This window comes from Meles meles, chromosome 6 (genome assembly GCF_922984935.1).
Source record: "Meles meles chromosome 6, mMelMel3.1 paternal haplotype, whole genome shotgun sequence".
Taxonomy (NCBI): Eukaryota; Metazoa; Chordata; class Mammalia; order Carnivora; family Mustelidae; genus Meles; species Meles meles.
This window is the reverse complement of record NC_060071.1, coordinates 72,266,025-72,289,413: the sequence shown is the minus strand read 5'-3', so window position 1 is coordinate 72,289,413 and position 23,389 is coordinate 72,266,025. Positions and strand designations below refer to the sequence as shown.

Sequence of the window (23,389 nt, the reverse complement as noted above, 5' to 3'; positions counted from 1 at the left end):
CTAGTACTTCACTACTATTAAATACATGGGTTGTTCATAATCTCTAAGTTTTTTATATTATGTCACAATCAATAAACGTACTTGTGTTCTTTCATACTTACATAGGAGATTGTGTAGAATATAGTCTCAGAAGGGGGACTGCTGGGTCAAAGAGAAAATGTATCTGTATTTTTGTAGATATTACCAGATACCCTCTACAAGAGGATGTTTGCTTTTGAGCATGTTTTAAAGATTTTTTTAAATTTATTTGACAGATAGAGATCACAAGTAGGCAGAGAGGCAGGCAGAGAGAGAGGAGGAAGCAGGCTCCTTGCGGAGCAGAGCGCCCGATGCGGGGCTCGATCCCAAGACCCTGGGATTATGACCTGAGCCAAAGGCAGAGGCTTTAACCCACTGAGCCACCCAGGCACGCTGTTTTAAAGGAAATAAATCATATGGTTTATAACCTTTCTTGACCATTCTAACTTCAACTTAATCTAACCTTGTTTCCACTCAAAATTTTAAAATTCATGTTCCTAACCAATTCTTTACTCTGTCAATGACAAATGCCTACTTACCTCAAGTATCAGACTGATATCTAGTATCTTTGAATGTGTAGTGTCAAAAATCAATCTGAGTGACTTTCCTTAACTCTTCAGAGCTTTATCTACAACCTGTAAATCCAATTAGTCTACCTAGTACCTGATAATAATAAGTGCCACAATCTATAGTTAATAAGCCTCAGATTACCTATTTTCTCTGCTCTGTGTTAAGATATCCTTAATGACTATTTTGTTCTATTAGGCTGATTGACATACTGATTAAACCACACAGTTCTCCTTTTCTTTAGGTCATGGTAAGACTCCCTTGTTACCTTCATGTATATTCATGCTGGTTGCAGGGAAAACATACCAAGTCTTTCCTTATTTGAATTTGTTGTCAGTATATGGAAAAGGTGCACCCTAACATGCAGAGGCCCAAGCCTCCTATTGCATTAAACTAGAGGGTCATGGACAAAGCTCTGGGCTCTGAAGCAAAAGACCTAGACCTGTGTCTTAAATGATAGCTTAAAGCTATAGCTTAGAGTTATACAATTTCCTGCACTTAGTTATGTCATCTGTAAATTGTGGAAAACCTTACTTTGTTCACAGAATGGTTTGTGACCATAATACAAGATAATATAAATGAGTTTTATCAGGTCTAAAGTCCTGTTAAGTCAAAATGAGATAGTGTATTTATTTCCTCTAACTGAAGCAAGCCATAACAATATCCTAACCTCTATCCCATCCATTTTTGGTTCTTTCCGTATTTAACGTACATTGCTAGAAGAAAAAAACTATTATGCCTTTTTGTAAAGAAGAAAAAAAAGCCAGAATTTAAGAAAATATTTTGTTTTCTCTTTTAGCTATTGACTTCAATATGACAAAAATTTTAAAGAACCCAAGAGCATATACAATGCCCCCATTCAAGGAAGAATCAAGTGTATCAAGACTAACAACAAAGGTTTGGAGCATAGCAATTATTAATAATGTTCTTACTTATTTAATTTGCTATATAATTAGTTGAACAGCTTCATATAGGCAATGTTCATTATTACATTCCTGACATATATTTTAGAAAAATTTAATGATCAAAAGTGATTTATTGGAGAGGATAATCTTAATGTTAAAAAGTCATTTTTTAAAGTCATTTTTTTTAAATATCCTCATCTCTAAAGGAAAAAAAAAACATAGCATTTATCGTTTCTTGTACTTCTGCCACTGCTTGTCCTTGGGTTGATATACAAACATGGCTCTGATCTCAGTAAGTTCTAGTCAAGTTTGCAGGGAAAACTTCATAAGAATTTTCAGCAATGGCTGACCTGTCCCTACCTCTTAAGCCATGATCCAGGGATAACTGGCCATATGTAGATACTATTACTGATAAGTCTTTGTTGCTTAGCATTTTTCCGTGTTTCTGATGGTGCCTCCCTAAGAGAAATCCTTATGGACTTTACCATCTTGTGTTGCATTAGCCAAGATTTGATGAGGTTACTGGCTTGATAGTCTGAATTTGCTCTCTTCTTAGACAATTGGGTTTAAAGTTTGTTGCAGTCTTTATTGCTAAAATTTTGTCTGAATTATCTAGTCAAGTCTGACCATTAACTTTATGTTATGCCTATATAAAAAACACTTTCTGAAGTCAGTGTTCATGTTTCCTGATCTTCAGTAATCCAGATATATAGAATGTTTTCCAACATTTACAGTGCTTCCAAGAATGGTTTGTAAGTACTTAGAATAGAAACTGGTAATCTCTAGGAGTCAGTGTATAAGTTGCATTGTATAGGATAAGTAGAGGTTGTATTACATAGGATAAAGTATAAGTTGCTGTGTAAGTATACGATAATATAGCCATGTTAGAGGCATCTGAAAAGATTTGGTAATTGTCTTTTATAGTAGGCTCTGTATGAATCAGCAGAGAATGTTGTTGACCACCAAATCTACTGCATTCTTGAGCTATTTAAACAGACATGTGGGATCTAATCTATGCTGATTAAACAATTGTGTATAATGTTCACTTTGGAGCTCTGCTTTGTGGAAAGGTATAGACAAACAGAAGTGTTCTGAATAGAAAATAATCAGGATGATCGAGGGCTTTGAAACCATATTTTTTGAGCAATCGCCAAAATATTTAAAGGCATTTCCACTAGAAAAGGCAAGACCCTGGTGGCCAGAATAACTGTTTTCAAGTATGTAGAGAGCTACTATGGAGAGCAGGATTAGACTTTTCCTGTGGTGGCTCAAAATTTTTTTTTTTACCAATACAAACCAAAAAGGTTTTATGTTTACCCAAAAGTGAAAGCTATAGGGAGACAGTTTTCAGTTCAACATAAAGAACTTTCTAAGCATCAGGGTTGTCCAGGTGCTGAATGGGTGTCTGTGGCTCCCCAAGGCCATTTTAAGCATTGGCAGGATGCACATGCAAACTTCAAAGATCAGTTTAGCTTTCTAGTCATCATCAGCAATTGTCCTTTAATAAATTAGTCAAAAAGTTAAACAACAAAATCATCCCTTGGACTTTCTAGCTCATCTCTTGTGATGCTTTTAAAGTTTTCTAAGATTGCTTGGTTCTCAAATTTAGTACTAGGTTGACTCTTAACTATTAAAGTCTTGTTTGATGGAATTTTAAAGTTTTCTGATAATTTTCTACCATTGTTTTGTGGGGTAGGTGGAAGCAATGAAGTTTCTGCTAATTGTTTTGACTATTTGGAATATCTCTAGCAAGAATTCTTTAGGCAACCTCAAACCTTCAGGATTAAACTATTTGAGAAAATGGCTAGGACTCCACAAAACACTGGATATGCATTTAATACCTAGTTCTGCTCTTGTCAGGTTGAACTATCCTTAAAAAGTCAGGGACCATTATAGAGGAAGAAGCAGGTATTAACCGTGGTTTTCATTTTAAAAGATGGATAACTGCAGAAAAATAACGGAAATTTCTATTTCTAGAATTTCAGTAAGATCTGGGTTCTATCTTACAGTATCCAAGGCAGAAGCCAGGAAAAGGGTGATGAAACAGTATTTCCTTTTATTCTAGACTAAGTTTGGTCTGGTTTTGCATGCAATTTAAAGATTATTCAGCCATCAAAAAGAATGAATCCTGCTGTTTGTGATGACATGGATGGGTCTAGAGTGTATTAGGCTAAGTGAAATAAGCAGTCAGAGAAAGACAAATACCATGTGATTTCACTCATATGTGGAGTTTAAGAAACAAAACAGATGAACACAGGGAAGAGAAGAGAAATAAAATAAGAGGAAAACAGAGAGGGAGGCACATCATAAGACTCTTAACTATAGGGAAGAAACTGAGGGTTGCTGGAGGTGAAATGGGTAGGGCGATGGGCTAATATTGTTAGATAGGTGGTGGGCATTAAGGAGGGCACTTGTTATGAGCAATTGATAAATCACTAAATTCTACCTCTGAAATTAATAATACAGTTGTATGTTAATTAAATTGAATTTAAATTTAAAAATTTTTAAAGAAAAAAGGAAAAAAGATCAGGCTAAATATTCAGTTCACCTAATGTGAATTTTCATGAAAGACTGAGATGGAGTAAATTATTTACATAATAGAAAATGTGTCTGATTTTGACATTGAGTTTTCACCATCAAAGAATTGCTTTTGATTATGATAGTCCTACTCTTCAAAGTAATTATGGAGAATCTCTGAAGGAAAGAAATGAAAAAGTGACCAAAAGACCAAAAGAAACACAAGAGAATTTTTATGTATCAGTAAAAGCAAATAAGAATAAAATTTTAGGGGCGCCTGGGTGGCTCAGTGGGTTAAAGCCTCTGCTGTCGGCTCAGGTCATGATTCCAGGGTCCTGGGATGGAGCCCCACATTGGGCTCTCTGCTCAGCAGGAAGCCTGCTTCTCCCTCTCTCTCTCTGCCTGCCTCTCTGCCTACTTGTAATCTCTGTCAAATAAGTAAGTAAAATCTTAGGAAAAAAGAAGAATAAAATTTTATCTCCTCACAGGAAATGGAAATAATAAATCTCTCATCTACACATTACAAAAATGGAGGAAAGACATAATACATGAGTAGTTACTATCCTGACCTCATATCCCACAAGAAGTCAGTAATAGAACCTTAGAGCAATTATATTTATGGTCACTTTCCCTGACAAAGAATTCATGGTCGACAGCTTTTTCCATCAGCACTTTGATTACATTATCCACCTGCCTTCGAGCTTCCTTTGTCCTGATAAAAGTCCAGCTTTTAATCTTATTGGGGTTCCCTTATATGTTGTTTTTCTCTTGCTGCTTTTGAGATTTTTCTTTTTGTTTTGGTCCTTCAACACTTTGAATACGATGTGTCTAGGTGAGTATTTTTCCTGCTTGGAATTAAGCTTCTTGGATATGTTTTCCAAAAAACATTTGGAGGTTTGGTCATGTTTTTCTTCACATTTTTTCCTGTCCCTTTTTCTGGAGATCTTTTCCTTTTCTTCTTTCTTTTTTCTTTCTGTTCTTCAGACAGAAGAATTTCTATTGACTTATCTACCAAGCTGATAAAGAAGAAGGCTAGAAGGGCCTTACTGCATGAACTCATAGTTCATACTGTAGTAAACTTCTATAATTAAGATGCTTGGGGTGCCAGGTGGCTCAGTTGGTTAAGCATCTGACTCTTGATTTCAGCTCAGGTCATGATCTCAGCGTACTGAGATGGAGCCCAGCATGGGGATCCCCACTCAACAGAGAACCTGCTTGGGATTCTCTCTCCCTCTCTCTTTGCCCCTCCTGCTTGTGCTCTCTCTCTCTCAAGAATAATCTTTTTTAAAAAAATGATGCCTTACAGAGTTTCCTTTTATTTATTTTAATATGCCAGATAGTAACTTTATAGTTACAATGCAATTATATTTATTTACAGTTCTTTAAAAACACATAAAAATAATAATTGACTTGATTTTTTTCTTCCCTTTACAGTCCCATTATATTAGCACTGGTCCAGAGTTTAACCGTGTGCTCTTCAATTTTGGAGGTCAGAGTCCACTGATTTTATATTACCTTAAGATGCATGAGTTAGCTGGTATTTCCAAAGCCCCTAGACAAACCAAGATCAAACTTACTGAAATATCGCAAGAACCATATCCTTTTATAAGCTTTGCTTTAATGTGATCTATTTCTAAAATCTTCAAAACTACTAAATGTCACAATCAAGAAAAAAGTTTAATGCATTTTTTAACCAATGCTTTTTACTTAGTATTTAGTTATATTCAAAACTTTTGTAGCATGTTTAGCCAAAGTGTTTTCTCTTTTAGGTCTAAGGCTATTATTTTGCATACAAGAAAAGTTTTAAAAAACATAAAACCTGGGAACTGGTATATCTCGCTCTTTAGTAAAAGACTGCTATTCTTCAGTGCTCAGTTTTAAGCATCAGACTGGATTATGGTCTCCTACCTTTCTCCAGAGGAAAGTTTCAAATGTGTTTTAGCTGGGTAATTCTTTGTTCTAATAATAATTTGTCAGAAAGGTTAATATGTAAAACATAATACAAATAAAATTGGAGCTCTTTCACTATGGCAGTGGTGAAGGCCCCAGAGTTCTGTACACTTGTACTCCCCTGCACCCTCCAGATAACCCATGCTGGCCCAGCCCTCACTGGGGCCTCAGATGAGCCCCACAGGGATCTAGTACCATGGTCTCCAAACTGGACACAACTCTCTCTCTCTCTCACTCTCTCTCTCTCTATATATATACACACACATATATATATATAAAATTCTGTATCAAAACTCTTATTTATATCTACTTCTATATATCTATTTCTATCTTTAAAAATAAAAAACTTAAACTTTACTAATATTTAGTAAATGGGTACCTTCACTTAGCAGATATTTCAGTCTGCACTCTACTGTTGTGAAAGATAATAATGGTGTCTTTGCTCTTGTATTGTTTTCTGGTATCACGTGTTGCTGTGTTCTTTGGCTGAACAGTTTAGGTAACAGATTTAGGCAAGCAGACTTATAGATTACATCATCTAGTTTAACTAAAGTAATACTCACAAGTAGACCAATACCTTTAAAAGCCTCTTGGAAAAAAACTTTGGATTGATGATAGTATCTATAATGCAGGAATAAATTTTTTTAAAAATAAGGAAAATGCCATAATGATTTCTCTCCTACTCATTGAAGAAGATCCTTCTCAGCCATATTAAGAAATGAAATTAATGGGGTACCTGGGTGGCTCATTCAGTTAAGTGTCAGACTCTTGATTTCAGCTCAAGTCATCTTGATTTCAGCTCAGGTCATGGGATCCCTGCGACAGATCTCTATCTGCCATAGGTGTGGGACCTGCTTAAAATTCCCTCCCTTTCCCTTTGCCCCTCTTTCCCCCATCCCTTTCTCTATCTCTCAAAAAAAAAGGAAAGTAAAAAGAAAAAGAAATGTAATGAAATAAATGATGAGCCAATCAATTCTGCCAAGTTGTAGGTTAAAAAAACAAAAATTTTCAAAAAGACTATTTGAAATGTAGATATACCTAATTATTATAAACAATGAATCTAGCACTGAGTATATGTTATACTTTTCAAAATCAGCAAATAATTGTATAATGTCAGTTTAATTTGCAAGGCATTTATAAACCAACTATGTAGATAACAAATCTCTACAATTTGAGGATAAAAGGTTTATGCCAGTAATTTAAATATTTTATTTTATCTCACTGTTTCTGATTTTTAGACTGTATGTCTTTTATAATATTATAATATATTACATAATTCATAAATTTAAAATTATACCTATATGGAAGTGTGCTCATGTAGCTTTTACTCATGGGATATATGATTAAAATCTGCTCTAACAGAATCTCAGAACTCTTCCTAGGACACTTTCTCTCCCACATTTTAGTCAAGATAATTTCCAATGACTCACTGACTGTATGTACATGGAATTAACTTGGATAGCTCTGAAACAAAAGGGGAAAGGCACACTTCTGAGATTCAGCTGCAAAAAGACTGACATCAGTCATGTCTGAACTTCCTTACTCACTCTCTCAGAGTCCTCCTGCCAACTATCACATTGTGAGCTGCTGTGTGGAGAAGCCCACATGGTAGGGAGATGAGGAAGGATGTAAGAAATTGAGACTTTTAGTCTAACAATCCATGAGGAAATAAATCTTGGTAATCAACAGGTAACTCAACAACGGTTCAGCAAAAGTCTGATGTAGATGAATCTCTTCAGTAAATTCGAATATTTGTCACATTGTAGTGTAAATTTCACTTGTTTTTCTCAGCCAGTAGAGAACAAAGAATCATTTACCTCTATATCTCTAACTTGGGGAAAAAATATCTTACGTATGATGTATGTTCAATAAATGTCTGGTGGATGAGTATAATATGGTTTTATATAAAGATAAGGTCAAATTTCATTTTATTTTTTTTAAATGACATCATTAAAATTAAGAAAACTGGAGAACAGGAATAGGGGTAGAAATCTGGGAGTTACTGGTACAAAGTTCATCTTTATAGTCATCATATCAAAATGATGTTTTAAACAAATTTATTGAACAGTTACTGTGTACCACTCTTTTTTTTTCTTTTTTTTTTTTAAGATTTTATTTATTTATTTGACATACAGAAATCACAAGAGAGGCAGGCAGAGAGAGAGGAAGGGAAGCAGGCTCTCCGTTGAGCAGAGAGCCCGATGTGGGACTCGATCCCAGGATCCTGAGATCATGACCTGAGCCGAAGGCAGCGGCTTAACCCACTGAGCCACCCAGGCGCCCTGTGTACCACTCTTTTAAGTACTTTACATTTATTAATTCATTCCATTCTCATGTCAACTTCTCAGATAGATATATTATTGTCTCTATTTTAAATAGTAAGCTGAGGCACAAGAAACTTATGGCACTTGGAGTCTATCCTTGGTGATCTGGTTTCACAGCCAGTATACTTGCACTCTGGTACTTAATTGTTTACACAGGAGAACTGCATAACTCTGGAAGAAGATAAAGTATATTCTAGTCTACTAAAGATAATCATAACTGTGGTTTAGGGCAAGGGTGATGAGAGGCAGAGAAGTCAACAGAAGACAAAAATGAAAGGATGCCATGATAATGTTCCTTATATTTGAGAATAGTTTTATTTGAAATTTCTACTGTTGATTTGGCATTAAATTACTTTAGAAGTTTTTCGCCAGACATGTAAGATTGCATGACCATGTACATTCTCTTCCAAATCCTTTTATTTGTTTACTGAGAGATTTTTGGAGATTTGAATCTTAATCCATTGATCCATTGATAAAACAAGCAAATAAAAAATCAATAAGGCTATAGGAAATTCAAGTAGCACTATCAACCAAGTTGACTTGATTGACATTTATAAGAACACACTACCTAACAGAATAATATTCTTAATCTTAAGAAACATCCTTTTTTTATGTTCAGTTAGCCAGCATATAATACATGATTAGTTTTTTATGTAGTGTTCAGCAATTAGTTGCATATAACACCCATCGCTCATCACAACACACACCCACCTTAATACCCATCACCCTGTTACTTCATCCCCCCACACATACCCCCCTTCCTCTGTAACCCTCAGTTTGTTTCCCAGGAGTCCAGAGTCTCTCATAGTTTGTCTCCCTCTTTGTCTTCCCATTCAGTTTTCCCTTCCTCCCCTGTGGTCCTCCGTGCTATTGCTTATGTTCTGCATATGAGCGAAACTATATGGTAAATGTCTATCTCTGCTTGACTGATTTCAGTTAGCATAATCCCCTCCAGTTCCATCCATGTCGATTTGAATGGTCGGTATTCAGCCATCAGAAAGGATGAGTACCCACCATCTGCCTCTGATATACTTTCTTAAGTTCAAATACAGGCAATATCATATTAGATCTATGTAATTTTTAAATCAAGAGTCTTATGGAACAGCTACATTTAAAAACAAATTTAACGTTGTAGTTAGTATTTGTTTTGATTTGGAGTGACTTGCCAAAGTCATAAGAGGGAAGATCACTTTATTGTCAATGTTTTGGAATTCATATGTAAATACTGAGAAGCCTGGAGATGTTTGTGGAAAGGATGAGGAAGGGAACAAATGTAATTGTACTTCACAGGGATACTCATGATTCTGACAGGATTTTTAATGTACAACCATAAGGCAAATAATAAACTTTTTTGCTAATGTATATAAAACAATTATTAGTAGAAAATTTGAATATTTTTATGAACAATCTTTGAATATTTAAAAAAATTGATTACTTAGAATTATGAGTAAAATGGCAAAAATTTTACTTCCTGGACCTCAGAACTGAATGTGTAATATGTCTTTAAACTGTGTAGAATCATGTGCAAAATCTATTTGGAGTTCTTACTTTTCCCTTCTCACATCATATGTGTTTTTATAAATCATATCATCCTCTAAATGCGTTGAGAGTAGACTAATAAAAAAAATACCTGGAAATCTGATATTTTTTCCATGTGAAACACAAATTATTTTTTACAAGATAAAGAAAACTGAGAAACCCAGTGTTGGTGTAGTTTGTATTTTGTGTGGTGCAGTTGGTGTAGTTTGTGTCTCATTCCATTAAGTGGAATGTCCATAGGCTGTATCTATGCGTGGGTCCTGTTAAAAAAAAAAAGTCAACAGACTGTATCTGTATTTCTAACATGAATTTAGAAGGTTCACATTTTGTTGCAATTCAGAAAAAAAATTCTGAACTCAGTGCAGTATCATAAAGAGTGCATTGTGTTACTACAAAGACATGCCCCGACCATCACATATGACAAACTTATTAACATGTAAAACCTGGCCTGGGGTGGATTGTTAAACTGTGTAATTGAAAATAATGTGAGATATTGCAAGACTTAAACCATCATAAAAATAAAAGCTATACAAAGAAATCATCTGTTGTTAATTATCTGAGATGTGGTAGAAGCAAGTAGTCAACAGTGGAAAAAAAAGAAAAGTAAGGGGGCGCCTGTGTGGCTCAGTGGGTTAAAGCCTCTGCCTTGGGCTCAGGTCATGATCTCAGGGTCCTGGGATCGAGCCCCGTATCAGGCTCTCCACTCGGTGGGGAGCCTGCTTCCTCCTCTCTCTCTGCCTGCGTCTCTGCCTGCTTGTGATCTCTCTCTCTCTGTCAAATAAATAAATAAAATCTTTAAAAAAAAAAAAACTACTGATGTACTATATGCTGGCTAATTGAACATAATAATAAAAAGTAATTAGTTAATTAACTAATTTAAAAACACCTCAAACTCTCCACTTTATAAAAGGGTCACTATAAAAATAATTAAAAGTGACTCCCCCCCCAAAAAAACAAAGAAAAATGACTTCCCCAGAAGTAGTACATTAAAAAAAAAAAAAAGAAAAGAAAAGGAAAGGAAGAAATCTGAGATTCATGAAAGGTCATCAGCTCTGTATAACACTCTGTCTTCACATAATAAGAGTCCAGTGGGAAACTCTTCAGAGCCATGTGCAACTTCTTTTCACTGTTATTTATAAAAATATTTCCAGTAATCTTTGTCATATGTGCATACATAGATTTTTTTCCTCACTGATATGTGAATAACAACTTGTCAGTTGTTACTAAAAATTAGTATCAAATATATTTTTCATTTCAAGTCATTGATATTTCAAGTAATTAACATATCCAAGGATCTGGTAATCTCATTTTTAAAAGGATAAATTAGCTAAAAGATAAATGTTTGAAAGAAACCTCTAATCCAGAACCTTCTCACCTAGTTATTTTTCTAGTAAAGATAAGATAAAATACTTTTTTCCCCCTCAGTCATTCTAGAATTTTCAGGGTGAAGTGGGGAGGAAGGCCTATACTGCTGGAAAGTTTGTTCCCTTATTTATGAGATTATACCCCCAAAATTTAACCCTCACTTCCCTTCAGCTTCAAAACTAGGGGTGTGGATATGACAATATTAACTTTTAATGAGACCTTTCAGATAATAGAAACCACATGTTAGCTTCCTGGAATGGGTTTGTTTTTTTTTTCCTGGAATGGGTTTTTAAAAATACATTTTTGTTGAAAACACCTAGCCCTCAAACCCTGTGGCAACACAGACATTCTCCACCAAAACATGATGGAGAACTGATAGTTCTTCTACTTGTCTGTAAAGAGGAAGAACAGGGGCAAGATATGCTAAGGCTGGAAAAAGGAAGAGAATGAAGGGGAGAGATAAAGGAGTAGAGAGGAATCCCAAAACCCTTGGTTGCACTGAAGGAGTCTCTAAAATATACTCTAATTTGAGCCCAGATTTGAGCTGCTTCTCCATCTGTATCAGATGGATTGGACTAGATAAATTTCAAGTATTTTTGAATCCTGAAATTTATGATTCTTTTTTTAAGATTTATTTATTATTTATTTAAAAAAAGAGAGTGAGAGAGAGCATGAGAGGGTAGAAGGTCAGAAGGAGAAGCAGACTCCCCATAGAGCTGGGAGCCCAATGCAGGACTCAATCCTCGGACTCCAGGATCATGACCTGAGCCAAAGGCAGTTGCCTAACCAGCTGAGCCACCCGGGCGCCCTGAAATTTATGATTCTGTTGGAAGAATTGGACTTTCCATGCTGTCAGTGGTTAAACTAGTAAGTAGCTCAGTTTTTTCCTGAAATGACAACATTCTCATTTTCTCAACTCACTGTAGAACAAGGTTCTTCAGAGCAGACACTATCTCGTTCTCAGCTATCAGCTTCTTTAAAAGGCCACCAGAATAACCAGCTGACCAAGTAAAGCTAAGAAAGAGTATCAGTTTAAGAGAACTTTAGTAGTGTCTCATAATGAGTAAATTCAGGGATATTTATAGGGTTTTAGGGCCCAAGTTGGATGATTTCAAGTCAGACTATGCAAGGCAGAGAATTACCTGGGATTTGGCAGTGTTTAATTTGTTTCATGGGCGCAGTGAAGCAAGGATCTTGAAGTGAGTTTTGATGAGCAAACTACTATAACTCGTTCAAAGTCTTTTCTTTCAGGAGAAAGTATTTCCTGGAGCACGTAGCTAAGGAATTTTTTTCTTATTCTCAGTATTATAAAATATAGGGATTAAAAAAAATGTATGCATGGTCCCCAAACTTTTTAACACAGGGACAGCTTAATAAGACATTTGTCAATCATATTTTTACCATCTCTTAACAAGAACAAGTAGACATCCATCTGCAGATAAGAATGCCTTTGTGGGGAACTGTGGGAGCAGCACTGTATGCCAAAGGAACTGAGGGGAATCTCACCTAGCTGTGCATCAGGTAATAGGCATACAGACCTCAGTTCTGGCTGTGGGCTCCATAGTAACTTGTGAATCAACTCTGGCCCCTCATGACTACAGTCTGGGAACCCCTGGAAACCATTTCACAGACAATCACCTGTGGACAAGAGGGCCTTTGTGAAAATCCAGTTTTCCAGCAGAGAAGTTCCAGCATTATAGAAAAAAAAAAAATACGCGTGTGTGCACATGCATGCACACACACACATATGTATATATGTGAGTGTGAACACACTGGAGAGGGTAAGAACAGTTTGAGTTCACTCCTCCCCCAAGGTGTGCAGCTTAAGGCCAAGAGAGATCCTTTCTGCCATAATTTCTCACGTGGGAGAAAGTGATAAAGTGTCAATGAAACTCAGCTTCCCTAATTGTGTGGGTTGCTTCCAGAAAGGCCCAATTCTCTCTTAGCCCACTTATCACTGAATCATGAGCTGCATGACTTGGGGAGAAAGAAGAGACTGGAAGAGTGGCAGATAGAACTCTCAGCGAGCACCAAAGGGATGCACATTCTCCTAACTGTATCATAGACTCCCATCAAGAAGCCTGCACACAAACTGCTGGGGACACCTCACCCACAAATCTTCCCAATTAGCCCATGGGTAGACACCCCCCCCCTGCTTCACCCCCACTCCACCCAGTGCTCTTGTGCCTTACCCACACATACTCACATTCTGTGGACAGCTCCTTGTGCATGCTCCAAATGGCAGTGGTGAGAACAAGCTTTGGCAGATGGTCGGTGAGCACACACAGAAAACCTATGCCAGCCCAAATCTGTGGTTCAGGGAGGAACCGCAAACTTGAGCTTTAATCCACCTTTGGGAAAACAAAAGGAAGACTGCCGGCACTTGCCCTGGTATGCTACAGGATCAAGAGACGGCAATACAGCCTTAAGAATTCTGCCACAAAGAGGAGCAAGAAACATGGAGCAGATGTATCCATAGAAGGTCCGAGAAAGCCTCAGAATCCCTAGCAGGGGTGATGGAAGGTATTTCCTTCCTGAAGGAAGTTAACAAAGACTAGAGGAAGTAACTGCTAATCAAATGTGAAGACAGCAACACAAAATTTCAAGGAAGATGAAAGATCAAGGAAATATGACATCACCATTAGCTCACAATAATCATTCAGTAACCAACCCCAAAGACATGGAGATCTTAATTTACCTGATAAAGAATTCAAAATGCTGTTTTAAGAAAACTCAATGAGCTACAAGAAAACACAGAAAGATAATTCAATGAAATCAAGAAAATAAAATTTGAATGAATGCTAAGTTTAACAAAGGGATAGAAATCATAAAAAAAAGAACTGAATAGTAACTCTGGAGCTGAAGAATATAATGAATGAAATGGAGAATGCAATACAGACCATCAATAACAGAATGCATCAGGTAAAGAAAGAATCTGTGAGGCAGAAGATAAGAATTTTAAAATTATCCAAAGGAGAACAAAGAAAAAAGAAGGAAGAACAGTGAAGCTTCCATATGATATGCTAAAAGGAATTCTTCAAGCTGAAGTAAAAGAATGATAATTAGTAACCTGAAAGCATATAAAATATACAACACATTGGATGTATATTGTTTTTAATACTATGTTTTAATGGCATAAAAATAGACACATAGGCCAGTGGAATAGAATAAAGAGCCCAGAAACAAACCCTCACATATATGGTCAACTAATAATTGACAGGGGAGCCAAGAATATAGTCACGGGGGAAAAGGTAAATGGTGTTGAGAAAAGTGGATAATTGCATACAGAAGAATGAAATTGGACCCTTATCTTACACTACTCATAAAAATTAACTAGAGGTGGATTAAAGACTTAAATTTAAGACTTGAACTTGTAAAAGTCCTGAAAGAAAATGGGGAAAATGCTCCTTGATGTTGATCTTGGTAACAATTTTTTGGATATGACACCAAAAGCACAAGCTAAAAAATATAAATTCATAGGTGAGACTATATTAAACTGAAAATCTTCTGCACAGCAAAATAAACCATCAACAAAATGAAAAGGCAACATACAGAATGGGAGAAAATATTTTTAAGTCATACGTATGGTAAGGGATTAATATCAAAAATATAAAAGAAACTCATACAACTCAGTAGTTTAAGAAAAATCCAATTAAAAAATGTGCATAGGACCTGAATAGAGTTTTCCAAAGAAGACCTATACAGATGGCCAAAGGTACATGAAAAGGTGCTCAACGTGACTAATCATCAGGGAAATACAAATCAAAACCACAGTGAGATATCACCTCACACCTGTTAGATTGGCTATTATCAAAATAACAAAATTTGGCAATAAGTGCTGGCTACGATGTGGAGAAAAGGGAACCCTCGTGTGCTGTTGGTGAAATATAAATTGATGTAACTACTATGAAAAACAGTATGGATGTTCCTTAAAAAGTTAAATACAGACAAATGCCATGGGATTTCACTCATATGTGGAATTTAAAAAACAAAACAAATGAGCAAAGGGAAAAAGAGAGAGTGAAGCAAACCAAGAAACAGACTCAGCTAGTGAGAACAAACTGATGGCTACCAGAAGAGAGGTGGGTCAGGGGATGGGTGAAAAAGGTGATGGGGATGAAGTGCACTTGTGAGGAGCACTGGGTGTTGTATGGAAATGTTGAACACTAGATTGTATGCCTGAAAGTAATACTACACTGTATGTTAACTAACTGGAATTTAAATAAAAAAAATTTTAAGTTAAGTATAGAGCTACCATATGACCCAGCACCCCTCTCTCTCTCTCTCTCTCTCTCTATATATATATATATATATATATCCAAAAGAGACAAAAACGGGATCTCAAAGAGATATCTGCAATCCTGTGTTCATTGCAGCTTTATTCACAATTGCCAAAATAGGGAAATAATCTAAGTGTCTGTCAATGGATGAATGGATGAAGAAGATGGGTATATAGACAATGGATTACTCAACCATAAAAAAGAAGGGTATCTTAGCATTTGCAACAACATGAACGGAACTTGAGGACCGTCACTTGCTAAGTGAAAGAAACCAGATAAAGACAAATAGTGTATAATATTACTTATATATGAAATCTAAAAAACCTGAACTCATAGAAACAAAAAGTAGAATTGTGGTTGCCAGGGGCTGGGAGTGGGCAGGGTAGGGAGATGCTGGTCAAAGGGTACAAACTTACAGTTACAAGTTTTGGAGATCTAATGTATAGTGTGGTGATTATAGTTAACATACAGTATTATATACTCATAAGTTGCTAAGAGAATAAATCTTAAACATCCTTACCACAAAAAAGAAATGGTAATTATGTGAGGTGATGGAGTTGTTAACTAATGGTACTATGGTAATTATTTCCCAGCATATAAGTGTATCAAATCAACATATTCATACACTTTAAACTTACACAATGTTTCATGTTAACTATATCTCAATAAAGCCTGGAAAACAAAAAAGTTCTGGGACAGGAAAATATATATGGTGGTTGCCCTGAAAGCCCAGATTTCCTTCCAGAATAAGGGAGTTATTTTTCAGCTGCTGGAGGGGTCACTAAGGCAGAACGCCCTCCGTTGCTAACACCTTACAAGGATTGCATCATTTAATGATAGTGGCCTTGCTCAATGTCATGCTCTATGGCAGATTATATGTTTTTAAAGTGGCCACAACAGTATCTTCCTTCCTACATGCTCTTGGTACAATGTGATGTTGTCACTTGTCCCATCAAGAGGGAGCACCTGTGTCTGCTCCTCTTGAATTTGGGCAGACATTTATATCTTCCTCAACCAATGTGGTGTGACTTCTGAAGCTAGGTCATAAAGGGCTTTAAAGCTTCTGCTATAATGCTTCTGCTGTTACTCTTGGAATGCTCTCAGAAACATCCGCTCTGTGAGGAGGAAGTCAGACCACATGGAGAGGCCATGCTCCAGCTAGCAGCCAGAGCTGAGGTTGAGCCACAGCCATCATCAAACACCAGACATGTGAGGAAGCCTTTGAGACTGCTCCAGCTCCAGCCACTACCTGACCACAACTACATGAGAGACCCCAACTAAAAGCCACTGAGCTGAACACAGTCAATACCCAAAACTATTGAGATAATAATAACAAATGGCAGTTATTTTATGCCACTAAGTATGGGATTGTTTGTTATACAGCAATAGATAACTGTACCATGCCCCCTTTCAAAGGTAGCCCACATCCATTGATTAATGCAATAAAGTCACTGAGGTTGAGACCCCTTCTACCCCAACTCAGAACAATTCTGAAGCGTCATCCTGGCTTTGGAACTCCCTATAGCTCAGCTTAGACTTCCAGCCGGGACTATTATCATAGTTCAATCTCTCTCTCTTTCTACTCAATTTTACTTCCTTTCCTTGCAACCCAGAAATGTTAATCCTAAGCACTCCTTAATAAATCTTCTGCACACTGATCTCCATTTCTTGGTCTGCTTGCAAAAGACCCACATGGGATAGTATGTTTCTTCCTAGTATTACTTAACACAGGGGGGAACAATGTCGTTTTCACTTCTCACAATTATAGAAAAAACAATCCGTTGATTGCTTACTGTTTTTTTCTTCTGGATCCCCAAAAGTCAATGAAATAGCAGAGGAAAAAAATGTATGTGAATGACATTTTGAAAAAATACGTCCTTATGTTTTGGGTCTCATTTGCTACCATGAAATGGAGCTACCTGCTTCAAGAGTTTGGGCAGAACTGGCCAGATGGCTTCCCACATCTTCTGGAATTATTTCTTCCTAAGGAAGGACCTTACCATGATCTAGAAGCAGGCATGATTAAATGTTGAATTAGCCTAACAATCCCATATCTGGTAGTCATTTTTGCTTTGATTAGAGGACTCAAAGTCTTGTGATCTATATAAGAATTGTGCAGCATATAAGTGTCTACTGGTACAACATGCTTGTTGTCAAGGGGAACAAGGGGAAGTGTAATGCATGCGGGCAGATCTGTTTCATGCAGTAGATTGGGATCATCTATTTATCTCTACTCTTGCCCCTTGCCCGGCTTTCCTTTCCTGCCCCAGTCCTTGTTTTGGATTCTAAATGTGTTGTCTGCTCAAATTATTATTTTCCAGATGCTTCAAATCTTGCTTAAGTGTCTGATTCTGTCCCATTACCTGAATATGCTTTCATTTTCTGGTTCCAGACTCCAGACTGTTTCTTATGTCTTGTTTAACAGGAAAATCTATGTGCTAGGTGCTGTGCTAGGTGCTGAAGGGATGACTGTCATCTCTGCTATCAGGTGACTTATTGTCTAATGGATGACTTTGTCCACAAACTTGTTGGCTTTACCGAAGATACATCCTATTTCTAGCATTCCTCCCATGCTTACCTGAACAATTTCTATTCTTCCCCATCCTCAATGTTTAAAAGCTGCAGCACTGTGACCTTTAAGGAAGATGACATCTTTAAATGTCCAAGAAGGCACACTTCATTTGCCTGGAAAAGTATGGAATCTTCAGAGAAATGGGTAACATTTTGCTTATTCTGGAAGCAATCAGAGCAACAATTGAAGTATAAATGAGGTACTTAAGTACTGAACAAGGGTAGGCTGAACAGTGGCTTAGATGGAAGAAAAGAGGATTCAGTATGTTGCTCTTTTTCATGAAATGAGTCTTCTTCCTTTCTATAATTTCATATATCTGTCTGCATAATCCAGTTTTAAGACTTGTGGAAATCCCACTGGAAGGGTGAAAAAGAAAGGAGGGAGTGGAATTGGGGGAAATAGAGTCAAAAAATGGAGCCAGAAGCATAGAAATGCACTGAAGCAAAAGAAGCACCTATCAATGTTGATCTGACAACTATCAAGGGTTACAGTAAGGGGCCAGTCAGCTCACTGTATCTTCATCTTCCAGATCCTAGAGGTTAGGAAAGGAAAAGACATAACCTGAAGCAAATAAGAGATAAGTTGCCCAAGTCTTGGGAATTAAGCAAGGGGTGCCTGGGTGGTGGCTCAGTTGAGTGTCTGCCTTTGGCTCTCAGGTCATGATCTCAGGGTCCTGGGATTGAGCCCCATATCAAGCTCCCTGCTGAGCAGAGAGTCTTTTTTTTTTATTTTTAATTTTTTTATTTTCTTTTTAGTGTACCAGAATTCATTGTTTATGCACCACACCCAGTACTCCATGCAATACGTGCCCTTCATAATACCCACCACCAGGCTCACCCAACTTCCCACCCCTCACCCCTTCAAAATCCTCAGATTGTTTTTCAGAGTCCATAGTCTCTCATGGTTCAGCTCCCCCTTCAATTTCCTTCAACTCCCTTCTCTCCATCTCCCCATGTCCTCTGCGTTATTTCTTATGCTCCACAAATAAGTGAAATCATATGATAATTGATGCTCTCTGCTTGACTTATTTCACTCAACATAATCTCTTCCAGTCCCGTCCATGTTGATACAAAAGCTGGGTATTCATCCTTTCTGATGGAGGCATAATACTCCATAATGTATATGGACCACATCTTCCTTATCCATTCATCCATTGAAGGGCATCTTGGTTCTTTCCACAGTTTGGCAACCATGGCCGCTGCTATAAACATTGGAGTGCAGATGGCCCTTCTTTTCACTACATCTGTATCTTTGGGGTAAACACCCAGTAGTTCAATTGCAGGGTTATAGGGAATCTCCACACTGTTCTCCAAAGTGGCTGCACCAACTTGCATTCCCACCAACAGTGTAAGAGGGTTCCCCTTTCCCCACATCCTCTCCAACATATGTTGCTTCCTGTCTTGTTAATTTTGGCCATTCTAACTGGTGAAAGGTGGTATCTCAATGTGGTTTTAATTTGAATCTCCCTGATGGCTAGTGATGATGAACATTTTTTCATGTGTCTGATAGCCGTTTGTATGTCTTCATTGGAGAAGTGTCTGTTCGTGTCTTTCAGCAGGGAATCTTCTTCTCCCTCTCCCTCTGCCCCACTCCCCCAACTCATGCTCTCTGTCTCAAGTAAATAAAATCTTTTTGGAAAAACAACAACAAAACAAAAAATTATATAAGGAAAAAGGTGCAAGAATTTTCAAGGTGAGAAAATGGACTCTACAAAAGGCGAAAGTCACAGCACCCTCAGGGGCATTCTGAAGATCATTTATTTTCAAAAATAGACCATTGATTCTTACTCTGTACTCAATTTTGTGGCACTAGCCCATAAAGGGTGGTTTTCTTTCCTCACTGTTCTTAAGAAGCATCAATAACTTCTCCAAATAAGAGTTAACAAACTGAGTAGTCTTGACCAAATAAACATATAGTTAGAAAACCAAGAATAGTATGTGATCTATTCAATAATATTTTACAATATTACATAAAGTGATAATATGTACTATTTAGAGCAAGATTTAAAGAAATAGACATATGTATGTACATTGAGTTAGGTGTTTATTATGTTTTTCATAATTTTAGAACTGCACTATATGGTATGTTAGCCACTAGCCATGCATGGCTATTTAAACATATATTTAAATTATAAAATTAATGGGGCATCTGGATGCCTCAGTCAAGTGTCCTACTCTTGGTTTCAGCTCAGGTCATGATCTCGTGGTTGTGCAATCAAGCCCCACAGGATCCATGCGCAGCAGAGTCTGCCCAAGATTCTCTCCCTCTCTCTCTGCCCTCCCCAATAAATTAATCTTTTTAAAAATTAATTACTTAATAAAATTAAGTGTAAGTAAAACTACAGTTCTTCAGTTACACGGACTCATTTCAAGTGTTCACTATCTGTGTGTGACTGTTGGATAGTGCAGATATTGAACATATCCCTCATAACAAAAATGCTCTATGGACAGCACTGTCTTCAGTAAGAAGGAAAGTTTAATCTCTTCACAGAACTTGAGATGTCACCTTGGGATATCAGACAGCCAGCACATCAGAACTTCCTTTTGCCTTGCCACTTGCAGCCCTCTAAGTTTAGAAGTTCAGTGGCTTAAGATTACATATAATTTGTTCATCCACTCCTTTTTCATCCATCCAACAAAATTACCCACAAAGTTAATTTCCCCTCATATTGTTCTTTTTTTTATTGTATTTTTTCCCTTTTATCCTAGTTTTGTTTAATTTTTGGCATTGTTCAGAGATAACTACTTTTAGCATCATGCAGAATTTTGCAGTGTTCCTCATGGCTTCACTTCATAGAAAAAAGCTTACCACTCTCTGTAGAAGCCCCCAGATCAAGAACTTTATAAATAACCTAGATCTGTATAAAATTCTGTGATTGCCTTTTGATGGTCGGATATTTGATCCATGAACTCCCTTTACTTAATTCCCATTGATGCTAGTTTATATCAGTTACCAGAATAAACTCATAACTCCCCCTGTTAGGCTCTCAAGGACTCCTTAAAGGACCAGATTTTATATTTTTTTAAAAAAAATGTATCTGACTTATTGAGTAGAGCACTTTATAAGCAGAAAAACATCATAGAACATAGTGGGATAAATGATACAAGTATTTAAATTTTGTTCTCAGAAGAGAAAAGGAGGTTTTATTTTTATTTTTAGATGACTTTTAATGGAAGCTATTCTAAACTTTGTTGAGTAGGTTGCTAAGTTTCCTCCTTTAGCAAACTCTGCCAGTTAAGAGTGTATGCCAAGTTAAAAAAAAAAACAAAAAAACTGGGGGTGGGGTGGGGTAGAAAATGAACATCATACTTTTTTTAAGAACTGAGGAACAAAGGGGTTTTTGTTTTACATGAGTTGAGTATGTGTATGTGTATTGTAATCATTTTGCAGCCACCTTGAGCCAAAGACAATTAAAAAATTGCTTGTAAGATCCAGCATTTTTTTTCTTTTTTTCTTATACACTCCGTTTAAGTTCTCATTAGGGTTTTTCTTTTCCTTCCTTTTAATAAAATGCACAAGACACAAACCACAATTCAGCAAGCTTGTTATTAAACTAACTAATGAAATGAATAGAAGACTTTAATGCCTTGGGTAATCAGGTTCCAGGGAATGGATTGTATCAATTTTTTAGCCACAGTTGGTATTTTAGATTATAAACATGGCTCAGTGGAAAATTAAGCGGTGGGGGTTGTGGAGCAGGAGGGATTCGCATCCTGGAGAGTTAGTACCAGTTAAGATTTTGGCTTTTTTTAACGTAGTATAAATGTGGTAAAGCCCAATTCATATCAAATAAGAGAAGAAAAATTCATTTTCCGTTTAAGTGATTTCAACCATTGAAAAAAATGTATATTCTTGCTATATATGTTACTGGTCAATAAAAAAAAAAATTGGGGAAAATCCATAGCTTTTTGAGTGCTTAGATTTAAGACTAAAAAGCAATATCTCAATTAAACATAAAAATTGACAATTGACTAGATTATAATTTTGTGTTCATCTAACCCAACCACTTCTCCTAAAAGGTGGGCAGGCAAAGGAGAAGGTAGACAATATCCACACTGTTACTTTGCATTCACCCCATAAAAGTCACTGAGCTTATGGTTCCAAGTGATACTGAGAGATGTTCCAGGATATCAGAAAGTAGAAACTATGTCCTAGCTTAGAGCTGAAGTCTGTGTATTTAAGAACAAACAAACTGGCTCCTTTTCTCACATGTATTTGTTTGTTTTGTTTCATGTATTATTTGTCAAATAACCCAATTTGGTCCATCTTGGGAGTAGGGCCTCTAGAATTTCTATCTTTGTAGGAGGGGTTTAATATTCAACCCAGTTACAAGCAAGGTGCTGTATTTGCAAAGTAAATCCACAGTTTGTATGTTTACTTAGAATAGCTTTGTGAGTGGAGAAGAGGTTGATGGAAATAATGGGGATGGATAAATTCCCTCCAAGCAACTCTTGGAGCTGTCTCTGTTCAAGGGCATAAGTTACAAAAATTATGGAATCTCTACAAATCAACAACTTGTTTATTCTGTCTTATCAGGGAATGCACTGTTGCCATAACTGAATTTTCCAGATAACTGGAGCCGACCATCTAAAGCACCAAAATTTATGTTAACCGCTTTAATGAAAATTGTCCTTAAAGATATATCATACTTCCCTGATTTCTTAAGCAATATAGCAAAAAAACAATTAACTTGATGACGATGATGACTAGGCTTCTCAAGATGAAGCCTAGGATTCAGCTACACTGAAATATCAGTAAGAATGTTTGCTCAGGAGGCCAATAACACCACCTCCTGAACACCCCTTCTATACCAGCCAGTACTCATATGAGGGTGCTAAGTAGTCCAACAGCAAAGACGGGAAACTGTGTCATCAGTCACAGAATCCTGCCGAGGTGGCTGTAGCAGAACAGGGGAGCACCCTCAACCAACTGGAGACAGCTCTGCCCTAAAGCAGAACAGAATGCAAGACTTTTATAGTCTTTATGCCTATTTTTTAGAGCTCTTCTGTCTTCTACTTGAAAAACTGCCTATTATTTCCCGTTCCTACTTATCATTCCTGTAAGTCAAACGCCTTGTCTTACTCATCTTTGTGTCTCCATGCCTAGTAAAAGCCCTGGCAAGTTTGCGGAATGCTTTTTGCTAAATCCGTGTTAATATTTCTGGTAGCCTTACTCCCTCAATTTTCTAAACTATGCTACAAAACTGCTTCTAATGATGTCTTAAATAAGGAAACTTACCGAAACCCCTGTTTTATACGTTAATACCAGGCCATAGAGAATCTGGGTGACATTCTGACAGTTCCACTGTCTCCCGTAGAATAAGGCATATGGGGTTAGTAATAACTTTTAAAA

At 36.9% G+C, this 23,389-nt stretch overlaps 1 protein-coding gene across 1 annotated transcript in view; it reads left to right on the top strand.

The window, feature by feature from the left end:
* The window catches only part of FAM227B (family with sequence similarity 227 member B), a 201,520-nt gene that overhangs the window by 163,007 nt on the left and 15,124 nt on the right, over positions 1 to 23,389 (top strand). The window contains exons 11-12 of the mRNA XM_046008116.1: positions 1,385 to 1,482; positions 5,442 to 5,604. Coding sequence (XP_045864072.1) covers positions 1,385 to 1,482; positions 5,442 to 5,604 — 261 coding nt within the window. The remainder of the gene's footprint in view (positions 1 to 1,384; positions 1,483 to 5,441; positions 5,605 to 23,389) is intronic.